This window comes from Pteropus medius, unplaced genomic scaffold (assembly GCF_902729225.1).
Source record: "Pteropus medius unplaced genomic scaffold, Ma_sr-lr_union100, whole genome shotgun sequence".
In the NCBI taxonomy this organism is placed as follows: Eukaryota; Metazoa; Chordata; class Mammalia; order Chiroptera; family Pteropodidae; genus Pteropus; species Pteropus medius.
Genome location: NW_024340699.1, coordinates 11,636,985 through 11,663,339, shown reverse-complemented (window position 1 = coordinate 11,663,339; position 26,355 = coordinate 11,636,985). Strand labels below are relative to the sequence as shown.

The 26,355-nt window shown below is 45.4% G+C and overlaps 1 protein-coding gene across 3 annotated transcripts in view; it reads right to left on the bottom strand.

Annotated features, from left to right (window-relative positions):
* CPEB4 (cytoplasmic polyadenylation element binding protein 4) overlaps nucleotides 1–7,543 on the bottom strand; it is a 60,279-nt gene extending 52,736 nt beyond the window's left edge. For 2 of the 3 annotated variants that reach the window (XM_039878277.1, XM_039878285.1), the window contains exon 1: nucleotides 4,988–7,542. In XM_039878277.1, the coding sequence (XP_039734211.1) occupies nucleotides 4,988–6,112 (1,125 nt within the window). In that variant the 5' untranslated portion in view covers nucleotides 6,113–7,542. Of the gene's footprint in view, nucleotides 1–4,987 lie in introns of all 3 variants that reach the window. The other variant, XM_039878272.1, reaches the window with a different exon arrangement.
* Nucleotides 7,544–26,355: the final 18,812 nt, after the last annotated feature.

Genomic DNA, 26,355 nt, shown 5'->3' with positions numbered 1-26,355 from the left:
ACAATAGAGTGCTGAAAAAAATATGATAATGAATCTTCAAGCTTATTTTCCTTATAGCGAGAGAGAGAAGTTGTAAGAAAAATCAGTTTAGACTCTAAGAGTCAAACTAGGCACATGTGAACTTTAAGACTACTTTTCCATTTCTTTTTCGTGAACAGCAAAAAGATTATTCTCAAAAGCATAAACTCATACACTAAGCGAGGAGCTTTTTTCTAGTTGCAACTAGCAAAGACCTCATTCACTAGACATGCAATAAACACGGTTTCCCTAAGAGATGCTGGATATTCGATGGCTTCTCTGAAGACAATGACAAAAATCATCAAAAAACTCTATCCTGCCCAAATTCTATTCCATCAGAAAAACAATTAAATCTAGTTAAAAGTCTTTCAACTAAAAGGTATAAAATTGTATCTCGTAGTCTTTTCCCAAAGTTTCTCCAGTATCTCAATTCTGCTGGAGCCAGAGTCACCCAACCTACTTTACAGTTAAAAAAATTAGTCTCCCCTCTTCTAATATAAATAAATACAAAGTCAGAGACAAGCTTCCTATGCAAAGATCCCTCTTGGGACTATATTAAAAAACAAAAAAAACGAAATGAGATTGCACTTTAGACAATTTAATAATTCACCGTGACTTTCAGAACTGAAGCAATGCAGTAAACTTTGTTTTCAAATATGACATATATAATTTAAGGATCAATAAACTGACAACGCAAGAAGAGCTTTAAAGTGACATGAATTATTTGGCTGGTTAAGACAACTTAAATCCATGGTGACTGCGTCTAAAGAGCACATGATCTCTAAGTCCTAAAATGTCTCCCTATTAATCAAATTTTAGTATTGTCTTTGTGACAGATTTGTCCCCTTTTTTTCCTGTCAACTTCCTGGTTCTTAAATAATGGAGGTGGGAGCCCAACTGAGTTGAAGATAAGAGAGAATCAGAATATACACTCCACAATTCCCCTTCACTTTACTATAAATACAGAAGATCTAGGCACCCCTCCAAAAAAGCGTTATATTCAAACGTAATTATTGGCAGGTGCCCCAATATGTTATTTGGTTTGGACACCAGAATTCCAGGATGTGCTCGACAGGACGAGAAGGATTTTTTTCCCCCCTTAACGTAAAAGTCAAATCGTGCCTTTAGTCACGTGAATGTGGACCTTGTTTCTTCATTTTGAAATTGGGACAATAAAACCAAACCTCAGAGGGATGCGAAATCCTACATAGAAAGTGGGATGACACTTGCATGAAGGCACTAGCTCAGGGCCTGGTATGTACTAAAAACACAGAAAAAAAATACTGATCTGCATACTATCTCAGTTTAACATTAAAAAGTTAATAAATAAATATATTCTATTATTTTCCACTTTCAAACGTTATCTATCATCAGCTTTTGATCATTGTGTATCAGTTATTCACCGTAAAATATTTCCTCTCATCTTCCATGCCTCTGGGAGGCACTGCCCCCGATCCCACCTGTATTATGTCTTTGTGAAGAGGCGCTGCCATATAATGGTTAAGAACCAAATCTTGCGTGTGAATAGTAATAATAGTTTCTACCTCATATGATTATTGAATGAATTAAATGAGTAAATACATGTAAAATACTTAGAATATCGTACGTATGTCAGTTATTATTGAATATATATTCGTTTTATCTGAAAACTAAATTTGAGGCATGTCATCTGAATTCACATAATGAAAACTTTAAGCTAACCAAAAATAACTTAGAAACAAATTTTAATACAAAAAAAAAAATCCCAAAATATAATACCCTGTCATATCAGTTATTTAGAGGATTGTTCACATATCTGGAAACTTTGCTCTTGCTCTGGAAATATTGATAAGAGGTTAAGAATGACCAAAATAACTAGTTAAAAGTGTTATCATTAATTTTAATTCACTCTATGTACCCAAACCTGCATTAAACAAAGGGAAAAACCACTCTGATTCATTTCAAATTAAAATAGACATTGCTCAGTATTAGTTACACTTCAGGTAAATTATTTCTTTTTAATAGAACACCATGCTGGCCTTTGACTGGATATCAATATTATAATGTAGCTGCGTAAGCTCTATCCTATAATTTCTGTGGTAAATTTCAAGATCTCTCTTATACCTAAGGAATTTTTTCTAATAGCAATTGAAATTGAATTACTAATATCTATAAAATTTCTTTCCTAAAATTAATACATTTAATTAATACATTTACATAAAATAGCAGTTTTTTTTTTAAGAGTGGATTTTGACAGCCGTAGTTTGAATTTCATAGTAGCTTGCTTTAGGATCAAAAGGAACTTAGGAACGACCTAAGTCCCCTCAATGCTGTGACACTGATAAGGCCAAGCCCACATTGTCTCCTGGCTCCCAGTCAAGTCACTGTTCCTTCGAGTTTTTTCATATCAAATTTAAATATCAACTCGAATCTCTTTTTTGTGCCAAAAAATTAATTCAAAAGAATAATTGTTAACATCCACAGAGAACTGCATTCATGTAAGTAAGCAACACAGCAGTCAGTTAACTAACTTCTTATATTTTCAAAACCAAAGTAGGAATTTCTGGTCATAAAGATATTTTTCAAATCACTTATTTTTATTGTGAGTTCCAAATCACCCCAATGCTAGTGCCTGCACACGCGTGCGTGTGTGTGTGTGCGTGTGCGTGCTTGCTGCTGCACATGCAAGCTGGCGCATGCTCTCTCGTGCTCTCTCTCTATCTCTCCCTCCCCCCTCTCTTTCTCTCTCTCTCTCTCTTCTAAAAAATGGTGGGGACAGTGAGCAGAAATCAGTAACTTACTTTCTAATCCTACCATATTTAAGCCAGGTATATTGACTCATCCTTTTTCCCATCCTCAGCAAAACAGACACCAATTCTAAGGGAAGACTTAGTTTCTAATAGTATGTCTTAGTATCAATTTTAGCCTATTTTATTATTACTTCATAAACCAGCTTACTCTCTAAAGAAACCATTTGAACGAAAAGATAGCGCAGGTTAAACACATTCCATTAGCCCCATAAAAATATTAATCATGTGCATACATGTTAGTTTATTCATTTTCTGAAGCTTTTATTTTTCCCGAAGCAAAACTTTATCAAAAGTCAGTAAACTGAGAATGGAAAATAAACCATGAAGTCACATAAGTTCACTCTGTCAGTATATAGTAGCAAAATAAAAAAGAATAGTGTAGTGAACTATAATTGAAAAAAATAAAAATATAAAAATTATTTTAGAAATAAATAAAATTGTAAAAAAAGAGACTAGTGTAGTCAATTCTGAGCCAATTTTAATCCAGTTAAAATGTATAAAATGCCATTTTAGATTTTTTTAAATTGGCAATATATAAATAATTAATAAAAGTTACCTTTGCATTAAATTTCCCTTACATTTATGCTCAAAGGAATATCAGAAACAACTTTTTAAAAATAGATTTCATGGGATTGAAAATGTTTCAAATGGCCTTTTACCTGACCACTAAAACACAATAATTGCTCTCTTCAATTTGAGTAAAATCCCTTTTTAAAAACAGAAGCCAACAGCTTTTTGGTATTTCAGCAAAAAAAATTATTTTTTAAAAAGCCAAAACCAAATTTAACTAAATATTTTAAGATACATCCTAACCATGACACCTGAATCCTTGGAGGAGGGATATTTAATTCCTTGGAATGACACAGTATTTTCTTAGCAAACTTCCCCTACCACTAAGCAAACCATTAATTAAAACGGATGATTCTGCTTTGCTGACGTCATATTTGGGGACATTACGACTATTTTGTAATCTGTTTTAGCGCTTGCAGAAAGATCCCTAAAATAACCCTCTAGTTAAAGCACACGTGTATGTATACACATGTATATATACAGATATAATTTTTAACCCTTGTTTTTTTAACCTAGAGTCTGTATTCTTATCAGCCGTGTGCTCTCGAGCAAGTTACTAATCCTTCTGATACTCAATTTTCTCACCTGTAAAATGGGATACTATAACTTACCCTGTAGGGTTGTTGTGAGGGCTGATGCAGTATTAGCTTATTAATCCATATAAATTTCCTAAACACATATAAATAATCATATCCCAAAAGTATACAAATTTAGTGGGGCATCTGAAATTTCCCTTTAGTTTGTATCTATTAACTAGACTGTCAGCTGATGATTTCAAAAACATCGAACAATGTGACTCCTGCAAAATAAGAATACACTGGTGGCGAGACAGACAAGTGATCTTGCTGGAATCTATTTTTAGGCTTGGTTTAATTCTCTACACCCCTAGTGTTAACACTGGAAAATAAACGAACGGGTGAAAGGCATCATAAAAGAGTCACTCTGAGATCTCCAATTTCGCAGTATTCAGAAATAAATGGGGATGAAGAAAGCATTCAGATCATTTCTCTAGCAGTTGTGACTGACACCAAGCGGGCCAGAATTTGCAGAAGTTTAGGAGGAAATTGGTGAATTCAGACTGTTTGGACTTTGAGGTTTAAAATGTAACCAGCGAGAAAACTGTAATCCAGGAGTTGGTTTTCAGTGACTCACTACCTTATGGTGGGGAAAAATAAATGTTTTGGGTTCTATAGTACTGCATAAGGGCAGAAAATGCCCATCAGTTTCCACAATAAAAGATATTTCTATCTATATATTATTTATTCTCACCTAAATAAGTAGGGGAAAACCAACCCTGATTCTCTTGTCAGGCTAGAAAGGTATTACAGTTAATAATTATGACATCACTGGCTACCTGGTAGTCATAATTATGCCCATTTATACAATTACCTATGGGAAGAGTACAATTAGAAATTTGCCCAAGAAACAGCTGAATATTTTATTTCAAATTCCATTCCTCTCCTACCCAAATGATGTCTGGTGAGTAACTCAGATTCTGAGAGCTCTGATATGGACACAGACAATTTGAACTCTCTTAGTTAAATAGATATTAATTACACCATGCCTTCTTTCCTTATTCATCATAATCTATCAGTGGAACACAATCTTACCGGAAAAGGAAAAATGTTGTCAGCCCTGTTCAAGCTGTCTTCCATCCAGGACTTAGGAGCAAAGGCAGAGCTGGGGCGAGCGTACTTCTGGAGCTGAATATGATTGCTTGCAAAATTTTTCTTCAAAGGCGAGATGGAGTTCAGGGGTGTTATTCCTCCATTCAGCCCTCTGCGGTGATCACGGCCTTGGGAACCTCCCCAGCCACCATATCCGCCACCTCCCGGGCTCCAGGAAGAAGAGGGAGTAGGAGAGGGACTCTGGTAGCTGCTCCATGGAGAGGGGGGTTTGTTAAGATTATTCGCCAAATGAGGCAGCTGGTTAAAAGCAGCATTTCTATGTGTGAAAGGTGGGGGGTGGGGACTGGCAGGAGACCTCCTTTGCTGCTGATGCTGGCTGTGAGGATGCTGGAAATGAGGGTGATGAGGGTGGTGCTGTGACAGAGGCCCGATCTGCGGGGAGAAGCTGCCTCCGAAGCCAGGGCTGACATGATGGGGAAAATTCTGAAACAACAGAGCACCGTTATTAGCCGAAGCAGCCGGGACCCCTCCCTGGTGAAAGAAACTGGCATCTTCGTTGATGATTGTAGACGAAGAAGGTGCGATGGCCGCTGACCAGTTACTGAAACCAGTAAGAGACGATGCACTGGATGTCAAGGGTTGAGTGGAAGTACCTAGCCCCGCGGCTTCTTGATAATCAAACCCCGTCAACACTGGCGATTCGATTCTGATTTTCTCCTTCCCACTGCCGTTTTCTGAAGAGTTGTCCCCTTGATTTTCTTCGGATTTTGCCTTCTCAGTTTCAGGCAGGATTCCGGCTTCCTGCCCGGGACTCGGGGACAGCTGCTGCTTTTCCAAAGGGTCTTGCTGTTCCTGTTGCTGACTTTTTGCTTTTTCTGACCCCAGGATCTCATCCTGAATGTTGTGGGTGGCCGGAGCAGGAAAGAGCCAAGCTGACCCGGCACTGCTGCCGTTGGCAGCTGTGTTATTATTTATGAAAGCGGCGGGGCTGGGGGTGGCATTTTGGTGATGGTGCGGAGGCTGCAGATGTGGATGGAACCGGACTGGAAAAGCAGATTTATTCCCAGTATTGCTTTGCACTAGCACTCCAAACCCGTAATCCCCCATTTATTATTTTTAGGAGCAGAATCTGACGATAAAAAATGACAACCTGATGTCTCACGCCTTTGTATGCTCTACTCCAAATTGAAGTTGTTTGTTTGAAATGTCTTATTTATAGCTAGCTCAAAGATCGCAGCTTATCACCCTAAATAGTTTTGATTTGTAATTCTGGTCTCTGAAAGACAAAGAAAAACCTAAAAAAAAAAAAAATCTCTTAAAACGTTGACATGAATCCAACTGGGCTTATTTCTAGGAGGGAATACAAACGAAGAGGGTAAAAATCAAGTCTTTGGTTAGTAAAATAGGCGCTTTCTTTTTCCAAAGGAAAATGTACATGAATGACAAAAACACAGCTTCTCAAGCATCTATGGATGTAGAAGAATAAGCATTGTGCGGAGTAAAAATATATATATATATATAATTTAACAATCACATATGGTCTTCCTCAGCAGTTTAGATTCACTCACATAAAAATTAGAATAGGGCTAAGGGGAGAATACGTTCTTTTCTTGGCAGCTTGGTTAAAAAAAAAAATCAGGAATAATTTAAGAACATTATATATTATATATTTATATATATAGATTATATTAGGTAATCTGGGGCGGGAGGTGAATTCCTGGTTGCGGGAGAGGAAATCAGCATTGACTAATGGAAAGATGATTGCAGAGAGCTTTCTGCCGTGCCGGGTCCTGTTTCTGCTCTTCCGCGGGGTGCAGTTTTGGCCTCTGGGGCTGTTCCTGAGGCTCTGGGTGCAGATCTTGCTGCGGTCGCTGTTCTTGGGCTCCCCCCGGCCTCCTCTCCCCCATGAAATGGGTTGGAAACACCCGTTTCTCCCTCTCGGTTAGGGGGGTCGCGATCAGGAGGGATTAGCGAGACTCGACGAGGGCGAGCCGGCGGCCCGGGGGTGCGGGGACCAAGGGGGCGACCTGGAAGGTCCTGCGGTTTCGGCCTCTTCCCCTCTCTGCGACTCCGGGGTTTTTTTCCCTCATGGGACCCAGGGGCGGTTTGGTCAGTTCTCAGTTCGATTCTCCGCACGGGGGAAAAAGGAGGGGAAAAAAGGAAAAACCCACCAGTGTAGTTATCCTAAAAGAGAAGGGCCTTCCCCCCTTCTCTCTCTCTCTCTCTTTTTCCCCAAGATCTTTTTAAAAACTATAATTTAGAAGGCTTTTGTTTCTCCTCACGGTTGCTGGGCCGTCGTCGTCGCCGCCGCCGCCGCCGCCGTCGCTTCGCCCCGGTCCCGCAGTCCCCGCTGTCGTCGTTGCGGACTCCACCTGGCTCTTCTTCTCTCCTTCTTCCTCCTCTTCCTCCTCTGCTGTCGCCGCTGTCGCCGCCGCCGCCGCCACCGTCTCCCGGCGCCCGGGTCCCGCAGCCGCGGCTGAGTCCCTCTCCTCAGGACCGAGCCGAGTGAAATGACAACCAGCTGGAAAGACCGAGAGACACTTCCGGTTCGAAGAGAGAGGGGTGGGGTGCCGCGACGCCCCCGCCCACTTGCCTAAAGACCAATCAGCTGTTAGAATTTAGCCTAGGCCACGCCCCCACACAAGTCCCCGCCCGGGAAGGTCGGAAAGGTACCTAGAGAGCCGCCCCTTCCGTCTGCGCCTCGCCCAGTGAGGCCGGGCGCCCGGAGCCCGCTCCCCCGCCCGGGCTGAGCGCAGCAGCTCGCCATCTTTAGTGTGGTCGGGGGCCTCCTTCGCCGTTTATCTCCCCTAACCACGCTTTGTAGGAGGCGCGTGTAGAGACGCGCAGAAGATAACAGATTCCAGGACCGCCACGGGAAAGAGTCAAGGTGTTGAGTATCGGAGTGGCGACGCGCGAAACCACGAATGAACGGGAGGACTGCCCACAGTAAAGGTGGTTCCCCAGGCGTCACGTGCTTTGGCTCGAGCTCCGCCCCAGAGGGATCTGGAAGGGGAGGTGGGTCTTCCTAGCAGCTGTGCGGTGCCTAGAACTGCGTATGTCCTTGTCCTGATTGTAGACCTCACTCGGGACTCTCCCTTCGCCTTCCATTCCCCCACCCCCAAACCCCCAGCTTGGCTTAGGCTCCCGTCTGGTACAGCCACTCAAGCACAAAGGTGCAGCTGCTCTAGCCAGGCGTCCATGGCCGAGCCCTCATCTCCATCCAGTTCTAGTCCATCCTACTCTGTACCAGAGGGACATTTCCAAAACGACAATCTCGTGGTCCTAACCTGCTCAGTTCTCTTCTATGGCTGCCTCTTACCGCGCCTCAGTCTGGTATGCAAAGCCTTTACTCTCTGCGGGCAGTATATCTTCACACCTCATCTGCCCCCAAACGCCCCACACCGAGCTGCTTCAAGCATACTCTGCGTTTTTACCTTCCTTTTACTCTCTCCTCCACTTGGAAAACGATTAAGTTTTAAGAATCAGTTCAAAAAGCTACCAACACTGTCTTCCGAATTCTCTCCTAGGAGCGTCCCCTGCCCTGTGTACATTTCGTGCTTGTTTACCACAATATATTCTAAGGGTTGCTTATGTCTGTGCTCAACGGTGGGCTGGCCCTTTGAGGAGAGACCTCGCAGGTAGGAGGCATCGGTGAATGGATGCTGAAGAAATAAATAAGCAAACCCACATTAGCGACGTCTTTCCTGAATGACGACCTCCATTCCAAGTCTGAATTATTTCGTTCCATTTGGTTTGGAGCTCACACCTCTCCAACTTTCACCATTTAGGTTATTCATTTGTTGCTCAGGGGCTTGTCTTGTTCACCTCTGTCCCCCGCAGCGACCGCCACCAGGGCCTAGCTAGGATCATGAATGCCTTGCTCTCAGCACAAGCTCTAAAGATGTTGAATAGTGTTTTCTTTTAGTAGGAAATGAAAAATGAAAAACAGAAATTGGAGTAGAGCCAGAAGCGACTATCACAAGAGTAGGAAGTAAGGAGAGCTCAAAGACCTTTAAGATGAACCTTATGAACAAAGGTGGCTTTCATTTCATTTCTGTAGCCTTCCCACCATGGCCCCAACTTCCGCTGCCTCAGTTTCCCACGTAGAACAACTGTTTGGGCCTCAGTGATTTTCCTGTCTTTCATTGTCCGGTGAACGTGAGGCTTATCTCTGCAACTCTACCGCAAGTACCTTGAGCATAGGGATTGAGTGTTACTCTGCTGTTTATTCCCCACAACTGGACATATCTTGAGACTTAGCTGGTTCAGGCAGGTGTCATTTCCTCCCGGTTTCCCTGACTGCCCCATCTCTCTAGCGTCTTGTAGATGCCTCTCTTTTAATTACTGCTGGTCGTCAGTGGGTTAGTTTCTTGAGAGCGAAGCTTGTGTCTGATTTATCTTCGTGTCTCTGATAGCCAGCAGAAGGTCTGGCATAGAGCAGACTCAGGGCATATTTGCTGAATGAACGAATGAATGCTCAGGGTCCCCTAGATGGCTGACAGCATTTTGGAGCTACCAACTCTCAGTGGCTAAAATGGCAGCCATGCGTTGGAGGAAAGAAGACTGACTATCTTTGGAATCTACCAGCCTGAATTGGAATCCCAGATCTGCCACTTCCTGTTGTGCAGCCCCAGGCATCACCTCTTTAAGCCCCTGGTTCCTCATAGATAAAATGTGAATGATATTTCCTCCTGCGCTAGGCTGGTAAATTACATGAGACATGTCAAGTGCTGGGCTCATAGGAGGTTTTCAAAAATATCAGTTCCTTATTAATATGTGAAGTGCAGAGAACTGCTACTTCACAGATGTCTTTTGCCTAGAAGCAGCTGCATGCACAAGTGAATCCAGGAACCTGTGTTGGTTTGTTAAGGGGGGAGGCACCCCCGAGCCACAGTCGGGTGCTGCCAGGTCAGCCTGATCTTTTAGGCGGTATCAAGCGTGGGCAGTGGGTTTGGGCCGGGCTGAAGCTAGGATGATCAGTGTAGATACCAGGCTCCTGGTTAGGGATTAGGAGCATGGGAGAAGGAAGAGGGAAGCAATTCTCTTGGCTCAGATGCCTACTCAGAAACCCAGGATACTCAGCTCAGGGCTGCCCTCCTCGAAAACATTCTGGCCTCAAACTGTCCTAGGTAACCATGACAACAATTCTGCAGCTCCATTTAGGATCTCCAAAGGGATCTATAGTTGCGGATGGGTGCTGACTTGAACACTCTGCAGGCAGAAGAGAGCCCCTCCCATAAAGCTTGTTCACTGGGAAGCTTTTGGGTTGCGGAGAAAGCGAGCTCTGCCTAAACATTAAGGTGCTACTAGATTTTAAAATAAGGGGGTGGGGAATCTCCCTCCTCGTCCAGCAAGGGCTGACACATCTTCAGAGAACTTGTAAGTTGCATGTGCCAGTCCCCTGGTACATGCCCAGTCCCCTCTGGGGTTTGAGGTCAACCACACCTCATATCTAGAGCCTCCCAGGAAGCAGGGCCCCTAATATCTCCTTTCTCAGCCTCTCTAAAAGCTTGGCAGGTGATATAAATCTCACCCCATAATCACAAAGAGTGAACCCTGCCCCCTCCAGCTCTCATGTCCTCCACCACTGCCCTTCAAGCGTACATCGTCAGCCTTTTCCCAACAGCACACACCCAAGCGCTCCACCGGCCGGTCTGATGACTTTAGCAGTCAGGGCCACCACCCAAGGCTGCCCAGGTTATGCACGGTGCAGCTCCTTAAGGCACCACCGACTAGAATGTGGAAAGCCACCCCCTGGGGTGGTCCAATGCAGCCGCCCTGCTTCAGTTCATTTGACACAGGACACAGAGGTACAAGATGGAAATATGACACCCATACCAAAAAAGCCACCAGATACTACCATAAATCACGTGAGCACATGCTCATCACATGCAGAAATATTTAAAGCAATGGATCCTTTCAGAGTCGGTGGCCCAGGAGCTTTCTGTAATGGAACCGAAAGGCACAGTGTCCTCGGCGTTGTTATGGGTGGCGAGGTAGTGAGAAGACAAGTCTGGGCAGGTTTGTAGTCCAGTCCCCCGAGAGATTAATACCCAGCAGTTACTTTGCCCAGCTAATAAGCACTGTAAAGAGTGGTGGGATATAAATCTCACGGAAACTAAAGAAATATATTAATAATATTCAAAGGCAGGTTCTGTGAAGGCAGGGGAAGAGAAAAGAGTGGAATTACTTTGGGGATAGCCTCTTTTCTAGGAGCATCTGAAAGCTCACTACCGGAAGACAAGCTGGACAGAAACAAAACCGAGTCCCGAAAGCAGGTTTCATGAAACCCCACCTCTGATCGTCACCCTGTTTCAGTATTGGAAGGTGTGCACGTTTACCTAGAAAGCACCACTGGTTTTTTTTTAAGGTTAATTGCTGGGTTACATATTCTCTTTTTGTTTGTTGTTTTATAACCCACGCAAGCCCTCTGCATTTTAAACACTGTTTTCCTCCTGCTTTTCCAAACATGGAGTCCACAGTCGACAAGCCATTTTGGTGGCGAGCGGTGGAGACAGCTGCTCCAATGCACTGTTACCAAATAAACCGTTTGAAAAGGTGCAGGACACGGACACGCTTCACCGGAAGTCGCCATACCCTGGCAAAGACGCAGGCGAGCCGGAACAGGGGGTCGACCTCCCTCCCATGTGCGTCACGTGGCATGACTTAGATTCTTTGGTGGCTCCAGCCACCTATGTGGACGGGCTGCTGCCCTAGATCACCTCTTGCTGTTTTGATTGGACACACTTCACTTCCCCGTATCAAAACCCTGGCCTACTGCCAAACAGCTGCCGCCCCGCACCCTGTGGCTAGGCTGAAGCTTCGTCACCTGCGATGCCAAAAAAAGAATAGCTTTTTCGGAGCTCGCAGGGAAGCTTCAGGGGCCAGAGGCCAGAGAACTTGAAGTCAGAGACCAAAACTGTGGCCTGCAACATAGCTATCAACTCATAGGCACCAAGTGGTTCAGTTTGTCTGCCGATGTCCTTTTGGCCAGAATTTTTCCTACCAAAAGAGTGTTTCATTTCAGAACACTTAAGCAATAAAGGTTCAAAGAAAAGCATCTATCTATATTTAAAAAAAAAAAAAAACAACTAAAACTAAACTAAAGATGGCCCTTATTCTTTATGTCTGAATTGCTTGCTCCCTATTCTTGGAGCACATTAGATAGATAGATATAGATAGATAGATAGATAGATAGATAGATAGATAGATAGATAGATAGATATAGATAGATATAGATAGATAGATATAGAACAATTATAAGAGTTGACTCGTAAGCATCCAACCTCACACTGTAGTGTGCATTAGTCTCCCTGGAAGCCCATCAAATGCAGATTCCCAGGCCCTACCCCCAAGAATTCTGATTAAAGTTTCTCATAGTGTTTTCTGATAAAGTTATAAGATACAAGGGATTGTTCAGAATACTGTTAAGAGCACAGAAAAAAAGAATGGCTACAATAAAAAAGTCCCTTCTTCACATAAGAGGAGATTGGCAGAGTCGATATAGGGCTGATGTCATGGTATCGAGACATCATGGGAAACCGGGTTCCTTACTGTTTATCCCACCTCAGAACGTAACTTCTGCCTTTCAAGCTGAGATAGCTGACCAAGCTCCAACCATCACATCTGTATTCCAGATGGCAGGTAGGAGGAAAAGATAAAGGACAATTGACTCTTCTCTTTGAGAAAACGTTGCAGGGGACATACACATCACTTTCATTCTCCTCCTGTTGGCCAGAATCTGGCCATATGGCCACAGCTGATGGCAAAGAGGTTGGGAAGTATGGTCTTTATTTCACGCTCATTTACTCAGTTAAAAATTGATATTCTCTTACCAAAGAAGAAAGGGGAGGTGGGTGTCAGGGGCACTTAGACCCAGATTGGTTTCACGACTTACTTGAGGTCTCGCAGCCAAGTCAATGCCCCCATTTTGCAGTTGAGAAAACTGAGGTCCAGGGAAGGGCCTTGTTTAAAATAACTCAGTTCTTTTGCTCATGTAGCTTGACTCAGAACTCTTTCCTCTACCCAGTGGTCCTCAGACTTTAGCATGCATCAGAATCACCTGGAGGATGAGTTAAAACAAACCAAAATTTCTGGTTGAGCAGGTATGGGATGGGGCCAAGAACTTGCATCTCTCACACGCTTTCCGGTGCTGCTGATGCTGCGGGTTTGATGAACACACTTTGAGAGCCGGTGGTCCACAGGCCATGCCCATGTAGGTTTAACAAGGGACCTTCAACTCACTGTGGCCAACTGAACCTGTCGTCTCCCTCTCAGCCTTAGTCCCCCTCCCATTTTCTCTGGCTCACCCAATGGCGCCATGATTCATTCTCTCAGTTGCCTGAGCCAAATGTGGGAGTCACCCTAAACTCCTCCCTTTCTTTCTCCATCCTCTTATAATTGGACCCCTGGCTTTCTCCCTGTTCTTTCTTCAGCATCTCCTCTTTCTCTGTATCTCTGCTTTGGTTCGAGCCTGATCATTTCTCACCTGGATGGGTTTTTCCTTTTTGGCAAAAGCCATCTTCAGGCTTAACATCTGGTCTTGCTCACTGAATCTTTCTAAATAGTCTAATTACATTAATCCGTTGCTTAAACACATTCAGCGGCTTCCTGATACATCCTTGATGTATTTTTCAGACTTCAGTGATTTTCATTCCGACATCACAAATTTTGCCATATTGATGTAGTTCCTGCACTATTATGTATTTTGTATTTTTCTATAAGCTGGCTTACCTTTTAAAAAAAACTTAAATACACATTCTGGGCAACTTGATTCACCACCCAAAATGAAAAACTGTTATCACTAGCTATAACCAAAGGTAATTATTACATTTAAAACAATGAAAACGAAATAATAATCGTATCGAATTTCTCCCAGACCCTGTATATATATATCAAAGGCCCTATGTCTGAGGCCTCCTTTCCCTTTGTTAAAAAGGAAGATTAATAAAGTTAGAGAGATGCCAAAGACCAATCTGGAAAGGTTTTCTTTAGGCAGCTAGAAGGCCTGAAAGAGAATGGAAGAGGAACTAAATGTCTCACTGTGTGATTCAAAGTCATTGCCGTCTCGTCCGTGTGCCACCTGCAACCGTCTCATTTACACTACCAGCGAAGGACCCGCTGTCAGAACAGCACTGCCAGACTCCCTAACATGGCATCTCGTGCACCCGACGGCCTGACACCTGAATGGCATTTCGGCAGCGTCTCTCGTAACTCTCCAAGAGCATTGTTCTAAGCACCCTGAAACATTTGAGGTTCCACCAGCTTTCAATCAACCATGACTACTGTTTGCTGCCAGTGACCCGAGTGTGTAAGAGTGACTTATACAATAAGAAGTTATTTCTATTTCCCCCAGGCATGAAGAAGTCCAGAGGTGAGCGGTTGCTGGTGCTGGCTGGTCAGTGATGTCACGGCTCTGGGTTGGAAACTCTGCACATTCTCGGCCTTCCCTTGAGGGTCTTAAGATGTCTGCCACAGCCTGTGTCATCATGTTGGGCATTCGGAAGCAAGAAGCCGAGGGAGCACTGAGTTTGTCATCGTGAGTTCTCCTGTGATCAGGAAGGAAAGGTCTTTTGCGAGGCCCTCCAGCACAGTTCCCGGTATATCTTTTTGGTCAGAACTGGGTCACATGCCTTGATGTAGACCAGACCTGGGCCCAACTTCCCTGAGACCAAAGCACCTCAACCTGAAACAAAACCAAATCAGATTCTGCTAGCAAAGGAGGAGAAGAAAGCTTTGGAGGAGTCAACAAGAGTCTCTATGCTCAGGCCACGGTTCCCTCAGGCCTTTATGTGTGTGTCATTGCCAAAGACTCCGACTCTGCTAGAGGAGCTTCTCCTACTCAAGCACCTGCGCTGGCCTGCGCTGAGCCCTAGGCAGGGATGGGTGTCTTCTAAGCTGACGCAGACACTGGGCCGCGAAATTGACTATTATGTAATTGACCCCTTGGACCCCATCAGAATTGACCGTCCAGGTCAGGCACTGTTTGTCTTTGTGTTTTCTACCTCCTGGATCCAGCATTGTGCCCAGCACATAGTAGGCCTTTTAAAGAGCATTTGTTGAGTTACAGTTGAATTAATCAATTCTCTTTCTCCCCTATATACAAGGCACAAGTAAGCCTAAAAGTAACAAATGTTAGGTTGGATTTTGCTAACAAGCACACTCTGGAAAATCTTACAGAGTTCTCTAGATTTTATCATCGTTTCGTGTCGTTTTGGGGAAAATGCAGTAATCTCCGGATAGCGTCCATCAAATTACTAGTGGCAGAAAACTTCGACCACGCTGTTGATCTTCTGGCGAGTCAGTCACCGTAAATCCTGGAGAGAGGTTTTATAAACGTAGTAAACCATTGCAAGCTTGTGTAAAGCACTTTAAACAGGGTAATAGCTTCATTTGGCCAAGTCATCTCAGGTCCAGTTCTACAGCTGCGTTAAGCTAGTCTTTATTGATACACCCTCACTGTTAAACAGCTTCTTAATGAAGTAGATTGCCTCGAAGCCATCCGATAGTGCCTGCACGTGCGCAAGCGCACACGCGCGCACATGCACACACACACGAGTTATCACCACCCAAAAACAACTGCAGAGGCAGTAATTATATAATATTAATGAGCAACATACAATGGGATGCGCCCATTTCTAATGCAGCTGAGTTGATTCTCAGTAATGGCTTTCTTGAAATGACCTGGGCCCCCACAGAAGTATCTTCAGGTTCAGCAGCCCAAGTAAAATATAATAAACGCATAAATAATTTAGCAAGAGAAAGAGGTAGCATTATGGTCACACTTCTGTGCTATAGTTATTTAAAAGCCTGGCAGCTTGGTAGTTAGGAACCTCTGTGTCCAGGAGTGTTGTAATTCACCATTTGCTCAGAGTTGAAACGAGGCAGAGGAGAGCTCCAGGCCCCTAGCTCATGTCTTATTTAGAGGCAATTTTTTAAAAATCTATCCAGCCATTTAAGTTCCAGAAATAGAAAGAGGAAAAAGAAATAAACACGCTTCAAATTTAGAAGTTTAGAGGCTGGTCGGCGTCCTCGTCAGGCAAGATCTGGGGCGCATGTTTTAAGCAATGTAAATACACGGTGAGCGTTTAAAAATTAGTTTCATTTGTGTGTGTGCGTGTGTGTTTCTGTTTAATCCGTAATACGATGGTTTAAGAGACAGTGTTTCTTCAAACTCTAGTCTTTTTTTATATACTCAGACACATCGTTTTTGCTGTATTGTTGTATCACCTATGTTATTATTCACCCAAGAGTATTTGTAAATGGACTCAACTTTTTAGAACTTAACTAAATAAGTTTAAACAGAAAATTCTGTATCACTAATATACATAGAAAAATCAATGCGTCATGCCGTAAACCACATGCTATCATTCTCCTAACACACACTGAAATAAATACATGTTGAGTCAAACAAATGCCTAGTAATTAGAGTCAGAGTCCCCTGGCCCCTTGCCACCCCCCACACACACTACCTTAAAGCATCTCAAGGACTACCAAGTGACACTTTTAAGGAAGTGCTGGCTTACTGGTTAAGAACACAGATCTTTCAAATCGGGCAAGATTGGTTCAAGTCCCACCTCTGCCATTTGCCAGCTGAATGACTCATGAGCAGGGCTTTTGGTGTCTCTGAGCCTCAGTTTCCACATCTGGAAAATGGGGATAAAAGTCGTCGAGAAGTTAGTCGAAAAGATTATGTGAAGTAATATACGTAAAGCTCTTAGCACAGTGCCTAACCTACAGCAAATGTCCAAGAAATGTCAGCTACTATTATTATTAATTTGCAATTGGGGAGATGTGGGTCATTTAAAAGAACCAACCACCAATGAATTCAGTTCGGAACAAACAAAATGTACTAGGCGTCTCCCAAATGACAGGCTGTGTGGTAGGCCCTGGGGACATGGAGATGATTCTCGAAGGGACAGGCATGTAGAGTAAATGACAGCAGTATATGGGAAGTGCAGTGTGAGGTATGTGTCTAGGTAGTTACAACAGACCAGAGGAGAGCGTGATGAAAGTCAGCATCAGGGGAGAAAAATGTGCAGATCCATCCATGAGGCCTTCCCTGGTGGCTTATGAGGATATCAGTTGGTACCAGAAAGAACCAAGTAAATTGGATTTCTGCTGAGGAGCCAAAGACACATGAAATTCAAACATATATACAGTGCGGAGACCTATCATCATTTACTAACGGGCTTGGGTGACATTAATGAATTGGTGAACATCATTTTAAAAACCAAATCATGGTTGAGCAACATGTAAATAGAATTTTAACTTTCTCTCCTTCCACAGAGGTCGTGGGCAGATGGTTCACAGATATTTCAGGTTTGACCTGCAGGGTAATTTACTTAAAAAAGAATTCTTACTTGCTAACGTGTGAAAATCATACGATTTCATAAGAAAAGTCAGATTCGTGTCTTCTCTTTCCAGAGCAGAAGATGCGGCCAACTGGATGCTGGTGTCTGGCAACTCAGGGCCGGAGCTGAGTAGCTGCTGCTTTCCTAAGATGGGACATTCGCTCTCCGGGTCACCATAGTCCCTACCTGCCCAGGTGATAGTGCCGCCCTAAGACCCAGGTAAGTGGGGCCCCTGCCTTCAGTCCCCTGCTTTAGAGGCCCTGCTCTGGCCCCGCTCCAAACATGCCCTTCCCCATGCAGCCAGAGAGTTGATATTTCTGGTTAGTCCTCTTGGAATTATCTTCCCTTGTCATATACGTACATACATCACAAAGGAATTTTTAAAAATTTCCCTTAGAAACTTCATTAGTGGCTAGACTTTTGGGGGATATTTCTATTTTTCTGATTTAAAATGAATTTATATACATGGTAAAATAATCTGAAAGGTTTGGAAAAGTAAAAGGAAGAAGAAAAGAAAATCACGCATCGCTCCTTATTCTGCTAGTGCAACCATTAGCAACCTTTTAATATATTTATTTCCAGGCGTTTTTTGTACACTTCTTATCATAGCTGAGATCATGCCCAGAGATGTATGATGATAAGCTGCCATATTCCAACTATTTGAGCAGCTTTCTCCCTGCTGTTTGTCATTCCCTGTGCTGCATTTTAAAAGATAAATTGCCAAAGAAACTTCTAGATTTCATGGGCAAATACTGAAGTGAGGAGTGTTATGAACACCTTCCAACGAGGTAAATGATGTGGTCCTAATTTTTTTTTTATGCATGAGAGTTTACGATTTACCATTTTATTTTGATATTTTTGTTCATCGTTGTGATCGACATCATGATTGCCATCAAGGGTCGATTTTTAGCCACCCAATATCTTGCAACCTTTTCCTGTTAAGCTCTGCATGAAGCATGTCGCATACACCCTGCCCCTTCCCTTTCTATTCGGACAGACTGCCATGCACTCATGCTTGTAGCTCATTAGTCAACAGTCCACAAACATTAATCAGATGACGCCCCCGAGCCACGTGCCATTGAGATCCCGAGACTGTCCACCGTAACAGGGGAGAGATGACTAAATCCCAAACTGCAATAAGCATGACAAGCCAACACCTAAGGGTGCCATGGGGACATGGAAGAGAGGCTTCCTTACTCAGCCTGGGCTCCAGGGAGGGCTTCTGAGAAGAGGCGATATTTGAGCGCTGTCTAGAAAGCTGAGCTGGGGGTTGGCAAGCAGGGAAAGGAATCAGGTGTTGGGTCAAGGCCCTTGGAGGGGGTGGCTGGTGAAGAGGAGAGCACCTAACCAACATTGACTGGCTGTGTGCTGTGTGTCAGGGGCCGTGCTGGGTCCACAGAAGACAGAGATGGGCAGGCTAATGAATGGATACACAGACAGACATTTGGGTGACATCCTACCTAATAGAACACTTCAGAACCACATTTTGACAATGAAGCCTAAATCCAAGGCAGTCTAGAATATCCCTAATAAAAGTAATTTAAAATGTCCTCTGCCGTTTGGCAATTTCTATTAAAATTTAAAATGTGCATATCCCGTGACCTGGGAATTCTATTTCTTGATTTCTACTGTAGAGAAAACAAACTTGTTCAAATCATTTGCTTGTGTAAAAGGGTGTGTATTGCAGCACTATTTGCAAAAGGGAAAATAAATTGGGATCAACCCAAATACTGATGCACAGGTGAATGGTTGTCAAAACTAGGCTATATCTATCTCATGGAACTGTATGACAAGTTAGAAAGAATGAGGTAACGTTATATATGTATACAAGACAGACAGCCGAAGGAAATAAAACAAATTACATAATTTACGTCCACTATATCATTCATGTAAAAAATCTACACATAAAATACCATGTTTTCTATAGTTACAGAGATATGCAAGTTTTTATTAGTTCAGAGATATACATTTTAAATAATTACACAGAGAACTAGAGGACTTTTGCTGAACTGAAAACCATGGCTACCTCTGGGATTGGAGGAGGTGATTAAAAGAGACTCAGGTCTTTTAAAATCGTTTACAAGGAACACGTATTCTATGAATTGCTTCTGCAATTAAAGAATAAGTAAACAATAAAAATGTTCTAACTTTCAGGGTAAATCAGAACTACCTATTTAGAAACAAATTGAGCAACATGAAACAAGACACAAAAACATTCCTGCCCTGTGACCCAGTAACTTTCCTTTTAGGACTCCATCCAACAGAAATAACCCCAGAGAGTGGCAAAGATTTTCATATAAAGATGTTCAATGCGGTATTATTTATCATGGGGGGGAGGGGAAGAATCATCTGAAATGTTCGATAACGGGTAAACACTTAAATGGTGAGTTTACGTAATAGAATGCTGGGTAGCCATCGAAGCCTTGTTGCAGATGAATTGCTACTGACTTGCAAAAAATGTTAATGAAATAGTATTGTCAGAATATAAACATGCGAAGGTAGTGTGACCTCTAATGTGACATAAGCACAAATACGTGTCCATGAGACCCATGGGGGCAGGATAGGGGTCCAGGAGAGCCTGATGTTCACCTAAGTTCTCTGCTTTAGACTTTTGATGTGATCTCTAAATGCAGTTAATGATCATGGGGACACACCGAATTGTGGCGCACAGTCACAGATGTACTCTTGCATTTATCATGTAACTCTGATTGTTGTGTGTAAACATTTAAAATACAGCACTTTTTTTCAATTCTGCTTTAATATCACTTCGCAGAGGCGGCCCAGCCGGCTCCCCCTCGCTGAGAGGACCTGTCCCACCACAGGCACAAGGGGTCAGAAGGGGCACCCCAGGTGGGAGTGTGCACGCTGGTTGTCTCTTAGTGGTGGGATTGCAGATTTAATGGAAAGTTTTCTGTTTTATGCTAAATTTTCTACAGTGAGCATATATATTCCTTTTATAACTTAAAAATAGCTCCTAGAGTAAAATTTAAAAACCAAAAACAAACAAACAGAAGAGGGAATATCTTCCTTTTGAACACAAAAGCAGAGCCTGGCTCTAGAATGTGCCACATCAGAATGTCCCCGGGCGGAGACCTCGGCAGGCTGGCACCAGGGCTGGACAGAAAGAATGCAGCTGGACCCTGCTCCAGTGTGTCACAGAGAGGCCAGGAGTGACTCCTGCTCCCGTCCCTCCCCACGCTTCGAGGTGAGGCCAGAGCAGTTTTGCAGGCCAGAGTGGCGAGTTGGTTCTGGTTCAAAGCCGGACTTGACGGCCAGAGGGGGCAGGGAGAGAACCCAGGCTCCCGCCGGGCCAGGTGAGCCAGGGGCCCCAGCACCCTGGCTCTAAGTCAGAGTTTGAGAGAGCTGCTCATCTGCAGGGACAAATGGGACGAGCAAGTCGACTTGACAAATAAATCCCTTTATCGGGGGACTTCAGAACAGAGGATTTATTTGTGTGGCAGACGAGCTGCAAGGGGGAGGGCGGGAGCAGGAGGGCGAGAGAAGACAACAATCACCAGATTATGGAGGAATCCCTTCTGAACGGATGTGGGCCCTACTCCTGACAGATTCTACGCGTGCGTGTAGGTGTAGGGGGAGCTTACAGCCAGCAAGAGTGAGCGCTCCTCCCCAGCCCGGTCCACCTCTGTGCCCTAGGCTTTTTCTTCTCACTAACAAAGCGGGTAGAACTGGTTCAATCAGCAGAACAAACACAAGGCGTCCAGTTTTTTGCCCCTGTGAGGAAATGCTCCTGCCTCGTCACCAGGCACCACGTGCACCACAGGTCAGGCAGCAAACAGAGTGTCTAGTGGCAAACAGCTGTGGCCGGAGCCAGCACCCTCATTATAGGAAGCCGCTCCAATTTCCAGCCCGCAGTGTGTTCAGTGGAAGCAGGTCATTATAAACACAGCGCGTTTTTGCATATTCACCAAATTAAAATAATAATATGTTCTCTCCTTTCATGTACTATACGGATAAATCCCAATTTATGAATGAAACATGCTGATTAGTTAGTTAAAAGATAATTAGTCCCAGAATGTGTTTCCGAGTTGGAGATTTAATGAAAGCATGCAAATGTTTTCCCAAGTCCTCGGCACGTCAGTCTTTTAAAAAAGAAAAATATTCATAAGATGCATTCACGAGAAATAAATGATGAAGTGGCCTGATTTTATTTTTCTTTCTCGCTGTGTGAGGTGAAAATTTGGATGTAATTTGGTGCCTGTCAGGCTGAGTCACTTCAGAAATATGGATCCAAGCAATGGCTGTCATACCCGATTGGGTTTTGATGTGCAGATTGTCAAGAGAAAAAGTCTCGGCTGAGACTTCTCGTTCTGGAGTGGACCTTCTGACTCAGTATGGAGCCTTCATGTCCTGGGCCCAAAGCAGAAAGACCTGGGCAGCAGAGAACCAGAAAGTGGCATCTGGGGTCTGTTCAATTTTCATTGTGTTCCCACCGCTATGAAAACCAACATCGGGTTTTGGACAAAATCTGGGTGTTTTAGTCACAGAATCAAAAGGTCGTAGACACTCCAAGGACAAAGGGGCATAAGGATGACCGCCAAGGGCGTTTAACCTGAGGACCGGCTGACGGTTCCTGGCCTGGGAAGCTGCACGCAGCCCAGCTGCACTTTATCGGGCTGTTAAATCCCACCGCTTGTACTGCATCGCATGTTATAAGAGCAGAAATGGCTTCGCTCGCCCATCAGATGCATGTGGTCCAGTGAGATTGTTCAGCTTCCATCGTGGTGCATCTTCCATCCTTGGACCCGACCTCCATTTCTCTGATGGAGCCTCTTACGAAGTTCGGGTTTGCATCTGGAACCCTCGTTATGGGGAAATCAGACGCAATGCTCGGCGACGCTCTGGCCACGAGAGGCCTGTGGGAGCACAGGTGAGCGCGGGGACCGGCGGATCCAGGCTCCTGTCCCACAGTTGTCCCAGGCTGCAGGCCACTGAGAATGATGATAAGAGTGGCCTGTGCGCCTAAAATGTCCTCGTTTCCCACGTGTGTGTAGTGGCGTTCACACAGTTAAACGGCCGCTGGCTGTCACGTCGTGATCCTTTCTCTCTGAGTTTCAACACGTGTTTCGACTTTGGGGCAATAACAAGGAAGAACTAGATAACATTTGCCACGTGCCAGAGACTGTTTTATATATGTCTTCCCTCCTCTAGTCTTGGCAATTTATCCTCCTCTGACGGAGAGGCTGGAGCAATATGGTCTGAGGAAAGGCCTGGCACGTAGTAGACGCCGGGAAATGACAGTCGCTCTTTTACTGCCACGCTGCTGCCCTCCAGTCTCTTCCTCCACGGCCCCTCGTCACACGGCCTCCCGCGCGCATTCAGCAGACGTCTCCTGACCACGCTGGGTCCCTCAGGGATCAGAGACAAAGAGGCTCCAAGAGTTCCCCCAGTGGACTCTCTCCTGCCCCGCTGCCTTCACTGCCGCCTCGGCCCGGAGTCGGCCCCCCACCCCTTGAAGCCTGTCTGCCTAATGAACTCGCCCTTACAACCCAGCTCAGGCAGCGCCTCCTCCATGAAGCCCTCTCATCCACCACGGGCTGATATTCACCCACTGTGGCGTAAAGGCTGGACTCTGATCTGCCTGATCCGTCAGCACCAGCGCTAAACTGTCTCGAAGACCCCGCCGATCTCTCCCGCCCCCTCCCCACCGTGCGGTCCCACGGCACCGTGTGGGTCTCCATCTTTACTCTGTCAGCCTGTGTTCTCATCGTTGGGTTTCCTCCTCTGCCTCCCCTGCCTGACTGTGAGCCCAGGCAGGCAGGTTTAGCTATCATCATCTCTGTGGCTGGCCACCAGTATCAGTAACGGAGAGAGAGGGAGGAGGAGGAAGGAAGGTGGGGGAAAGACAGGATACACTTGGGGGAAAGGGAGATGGTGTATTTTTGGCTCATGTGCTGAGCACCATGAGGAAATGGCCACGGGCTACAAAGCTGTCTTTACAGACACCTCCCCTAGCCATCTGCCCCCAAAACCCTGGCGCAAGAAATCTCTCTACCTTTCTATACAAATCCCAGCGCACATGCAAATTGTGTATAAGCATTGAGTATGATCTCGGTTTTGCACTTGGAAAGAAAAACAAATCTTTTGCCCTTGCCAGTGTCTGTTTCATTGTCCAGCCCTTGGAGGCTCTGGTCCGTGAGTGTCTGTGCCGGCGCATGTGGCTGAGAATGCGCGCTTTATGCGCAAAGGAAGCAAGGTTTCTTTGGCTGGTTCCCCGACCCCAGCTGCCAGTCACAAGGCCGTGGGCCTCCACGGGCTCCGAGGAAGTCTCCCATCTGTACTGAGGAGGCTGCCGCCTTTCCAGTGAGGCCTCGAGGACATCCTCTGAATCAGAAGTGCCCTCGGGCTACGGAAGGCCCACTGCCAAGTGCCTGGCAGCACCGAGCAAGGGCACAGAACTCTGTGTCCCTTCTCCCTCGGATGCTGTGCGCTGCGGTAGAAAAGCGTCGGGCGCAAATGTAGCTGTCAGTCTCCAGCGGTGAGGTCTTGGACCAGCCTTTTCATTTCTCCGTGCCTCAGTTTCCTCATCGGAAAAATGGAGAGAGCCGAATCGCCGCCTCAGTAGCACCGCTGTGACCATAGGTGAGATAACGCCCTTGATGACGTTTTGTGAATGGAAAGGTTAAACGTACATGTCGATTTGCTAGTGACACAGCAGGAAGCTGAAGTTGAAGTGTAAGTGGGGACACCGAGATAGACGGCTGCTGCGTCCCACAGGGCGGGCGAGGCCAGCCAAGTGCAGGAGTTACCAAAGAAAAACCTGGAAAACGACCGCACGCTTCTCAAAGCTCTTCACACTCCGGAGGGTAGAAAAGGTCTGGGTCGTTGAAATTTCAGGAAGAGTCTGTGAAGTCTGCTTCGGAAAAAGGCATTTGTGACTTCTTTCTCGGCCCTAGTTTATCGGGACTCTCAGAGAGCTCGTTCTGTGTGCCCTGCAGCTGGGGGATGTGGGGGCTCTGGGGATGACTCACGCTCAAGTAAGCGACAGGGACTGGTGGCAGCAGTGGAGGGGGAGTAGGGACATGGCCCTATGGGGGCACGTCAGAGGTAGGTGATGCAGGAGTCGTAACCATCAGTGGTTCCGCGGGGACGTCTCCAGAAAATCCGGATGCAAATCTGTCAACTTAAAACATGTCAGACTCAGAGAGTGCAAAGCCAGCCTTGGATGGTATCGACAATTGACAACTTTCCCATCCTCTGTACCTTCCTTCTCTATCCCCACGTGATCCTTGGCGGGACCAGAAAATAGGTTAGCAAGCTAGTGTAGGAACAGATGCTGGAAATGCACAGGTTCCTGCTGGTCCCAGGCCCTACTGGGAAGAGGGGAGATGTATGTGATGAATCCAGGCCGTGTCCCTGACTTAAAGTGACCTAAGGACCTTTTGTTACCTAACAGTGATTAGAAAACTCATGGATCTGTCCGTATTCTCATTTTGGAGCGAGGGCCAGATTATATACAGTGAATAGGTTTAAAGGGAAATGGGAGACAAAAATAAAGTTGCTTTTTTAAGAATTCTGTTTGTTCGGTGTGTTGGATGCATATTCTTACCGATCCAGCATTCACCATGTGCAAAGCACTTGATAGATTCAAAATAACCCACAGAGGTGGGTGCGATTATAGGGCCCATTTTGCAAAGGAAGAAACTGAGGTTCAGAAGAGTTAGATTACCTGCCACAGGTGGCAGGATGGGTGGGAAGGGTGCCAGGACTGAGAGCCAGGCAGTCAGGCGCCAGGGCACCATGCCACCTCCCCATCTCGGAGTCTCAGCCGGCAGATCAGACAAGGACTAACGTTATCACTCACGCCTCCAAGTGCACTCAGCTAAAAATACTTCAAGAGTGCACAGGAATTTTCACCAATCCCTTGGGGGAAGGACTTCAGGGAGACACGATGTTTTGGTTAGAACAACTTGCTTTTAAATATCGAGGCCCACTCAAGCGAGCTTACGGAGAAAGCAGGGGAATATTCTCATAAGGTTCCAGGGATGGGTTCTGGAAGCCTGTACGGACTCTCTCCGCCTCATCCCCCTCGTTTCTGCTTCCTCCTTCCCCTCCTTTTCCTCTACACATTTCTCAATCCACTCTGCAGAACACGGCTGCCTCGTATCCAGGGTTAGGGGCACGGGGTGCCAGCCACGCGGAGACCCGTTGGTTGAATGCTGATTCCAAGTGCAGAGAAAGATTAATTACATACTGAGTACCTACTACGTGGCAGGCGTTATTTCAGGCACTTGGGATATGGCAGTGCACAAAATAGAAAACAATGAAACAAAACAAACCTTGCCCTTGAGGGGCGTCCTCTCCGGTAAGATTCTGATTGGTCTATGTTGGGTCAGCTGACCTCTTCCCCTGACCCAATCAAACGTGCCCTGGGGGCGGGGTCAGAAGATCTCAGCCGACAGCTTCAACCCTCCATAGTGGCAGCTGTCCATTGCCAGGTCCCGCTGGCTTTCTCTCTCAGGGGGCCCCTACCCCATCAGCCTTGTCCCAGGTCTCTTTCATGCTGGGTTTGACACACATTGTCCTTTATCTCACCCCGCCTTTATGTTGGATGAAGCCAGATCTTATTTTCCCGTTGCCTTTTGTCTTTCCAACCTTGAAGGGAGCCCATGCCTTAAGGGAGATGTGGTCCTCTCCCCCAGCCCCGGTGCAGGCAGTGAGTGGAGGCAGAGCCGGGCGACGACAGCACACACAGAAAGGACGGACTATACTGGGGCTCTTGTCCCCCCAGATGGTCTCCTCTGACACAGTGACACTGCTTTGTACAGCTGGGCCTGGCCGTGGGAGCCTGACTGAACGGGGCCTTGTCAAAGTGCATTCGTCCTTCATTGTCCTGCAGGCAGGGGTGGTGATGACCTGGACAGCAAGGGTCCTCCCCTGCTTCCTTTTTGATGGCCGCTGTGGTCAGCTTCAGCAGTGCCAGCTGCTGCATTTCAATTGGCCGAGTTCTGGGCCTCCTGCCTTCCTACCATTTCAACA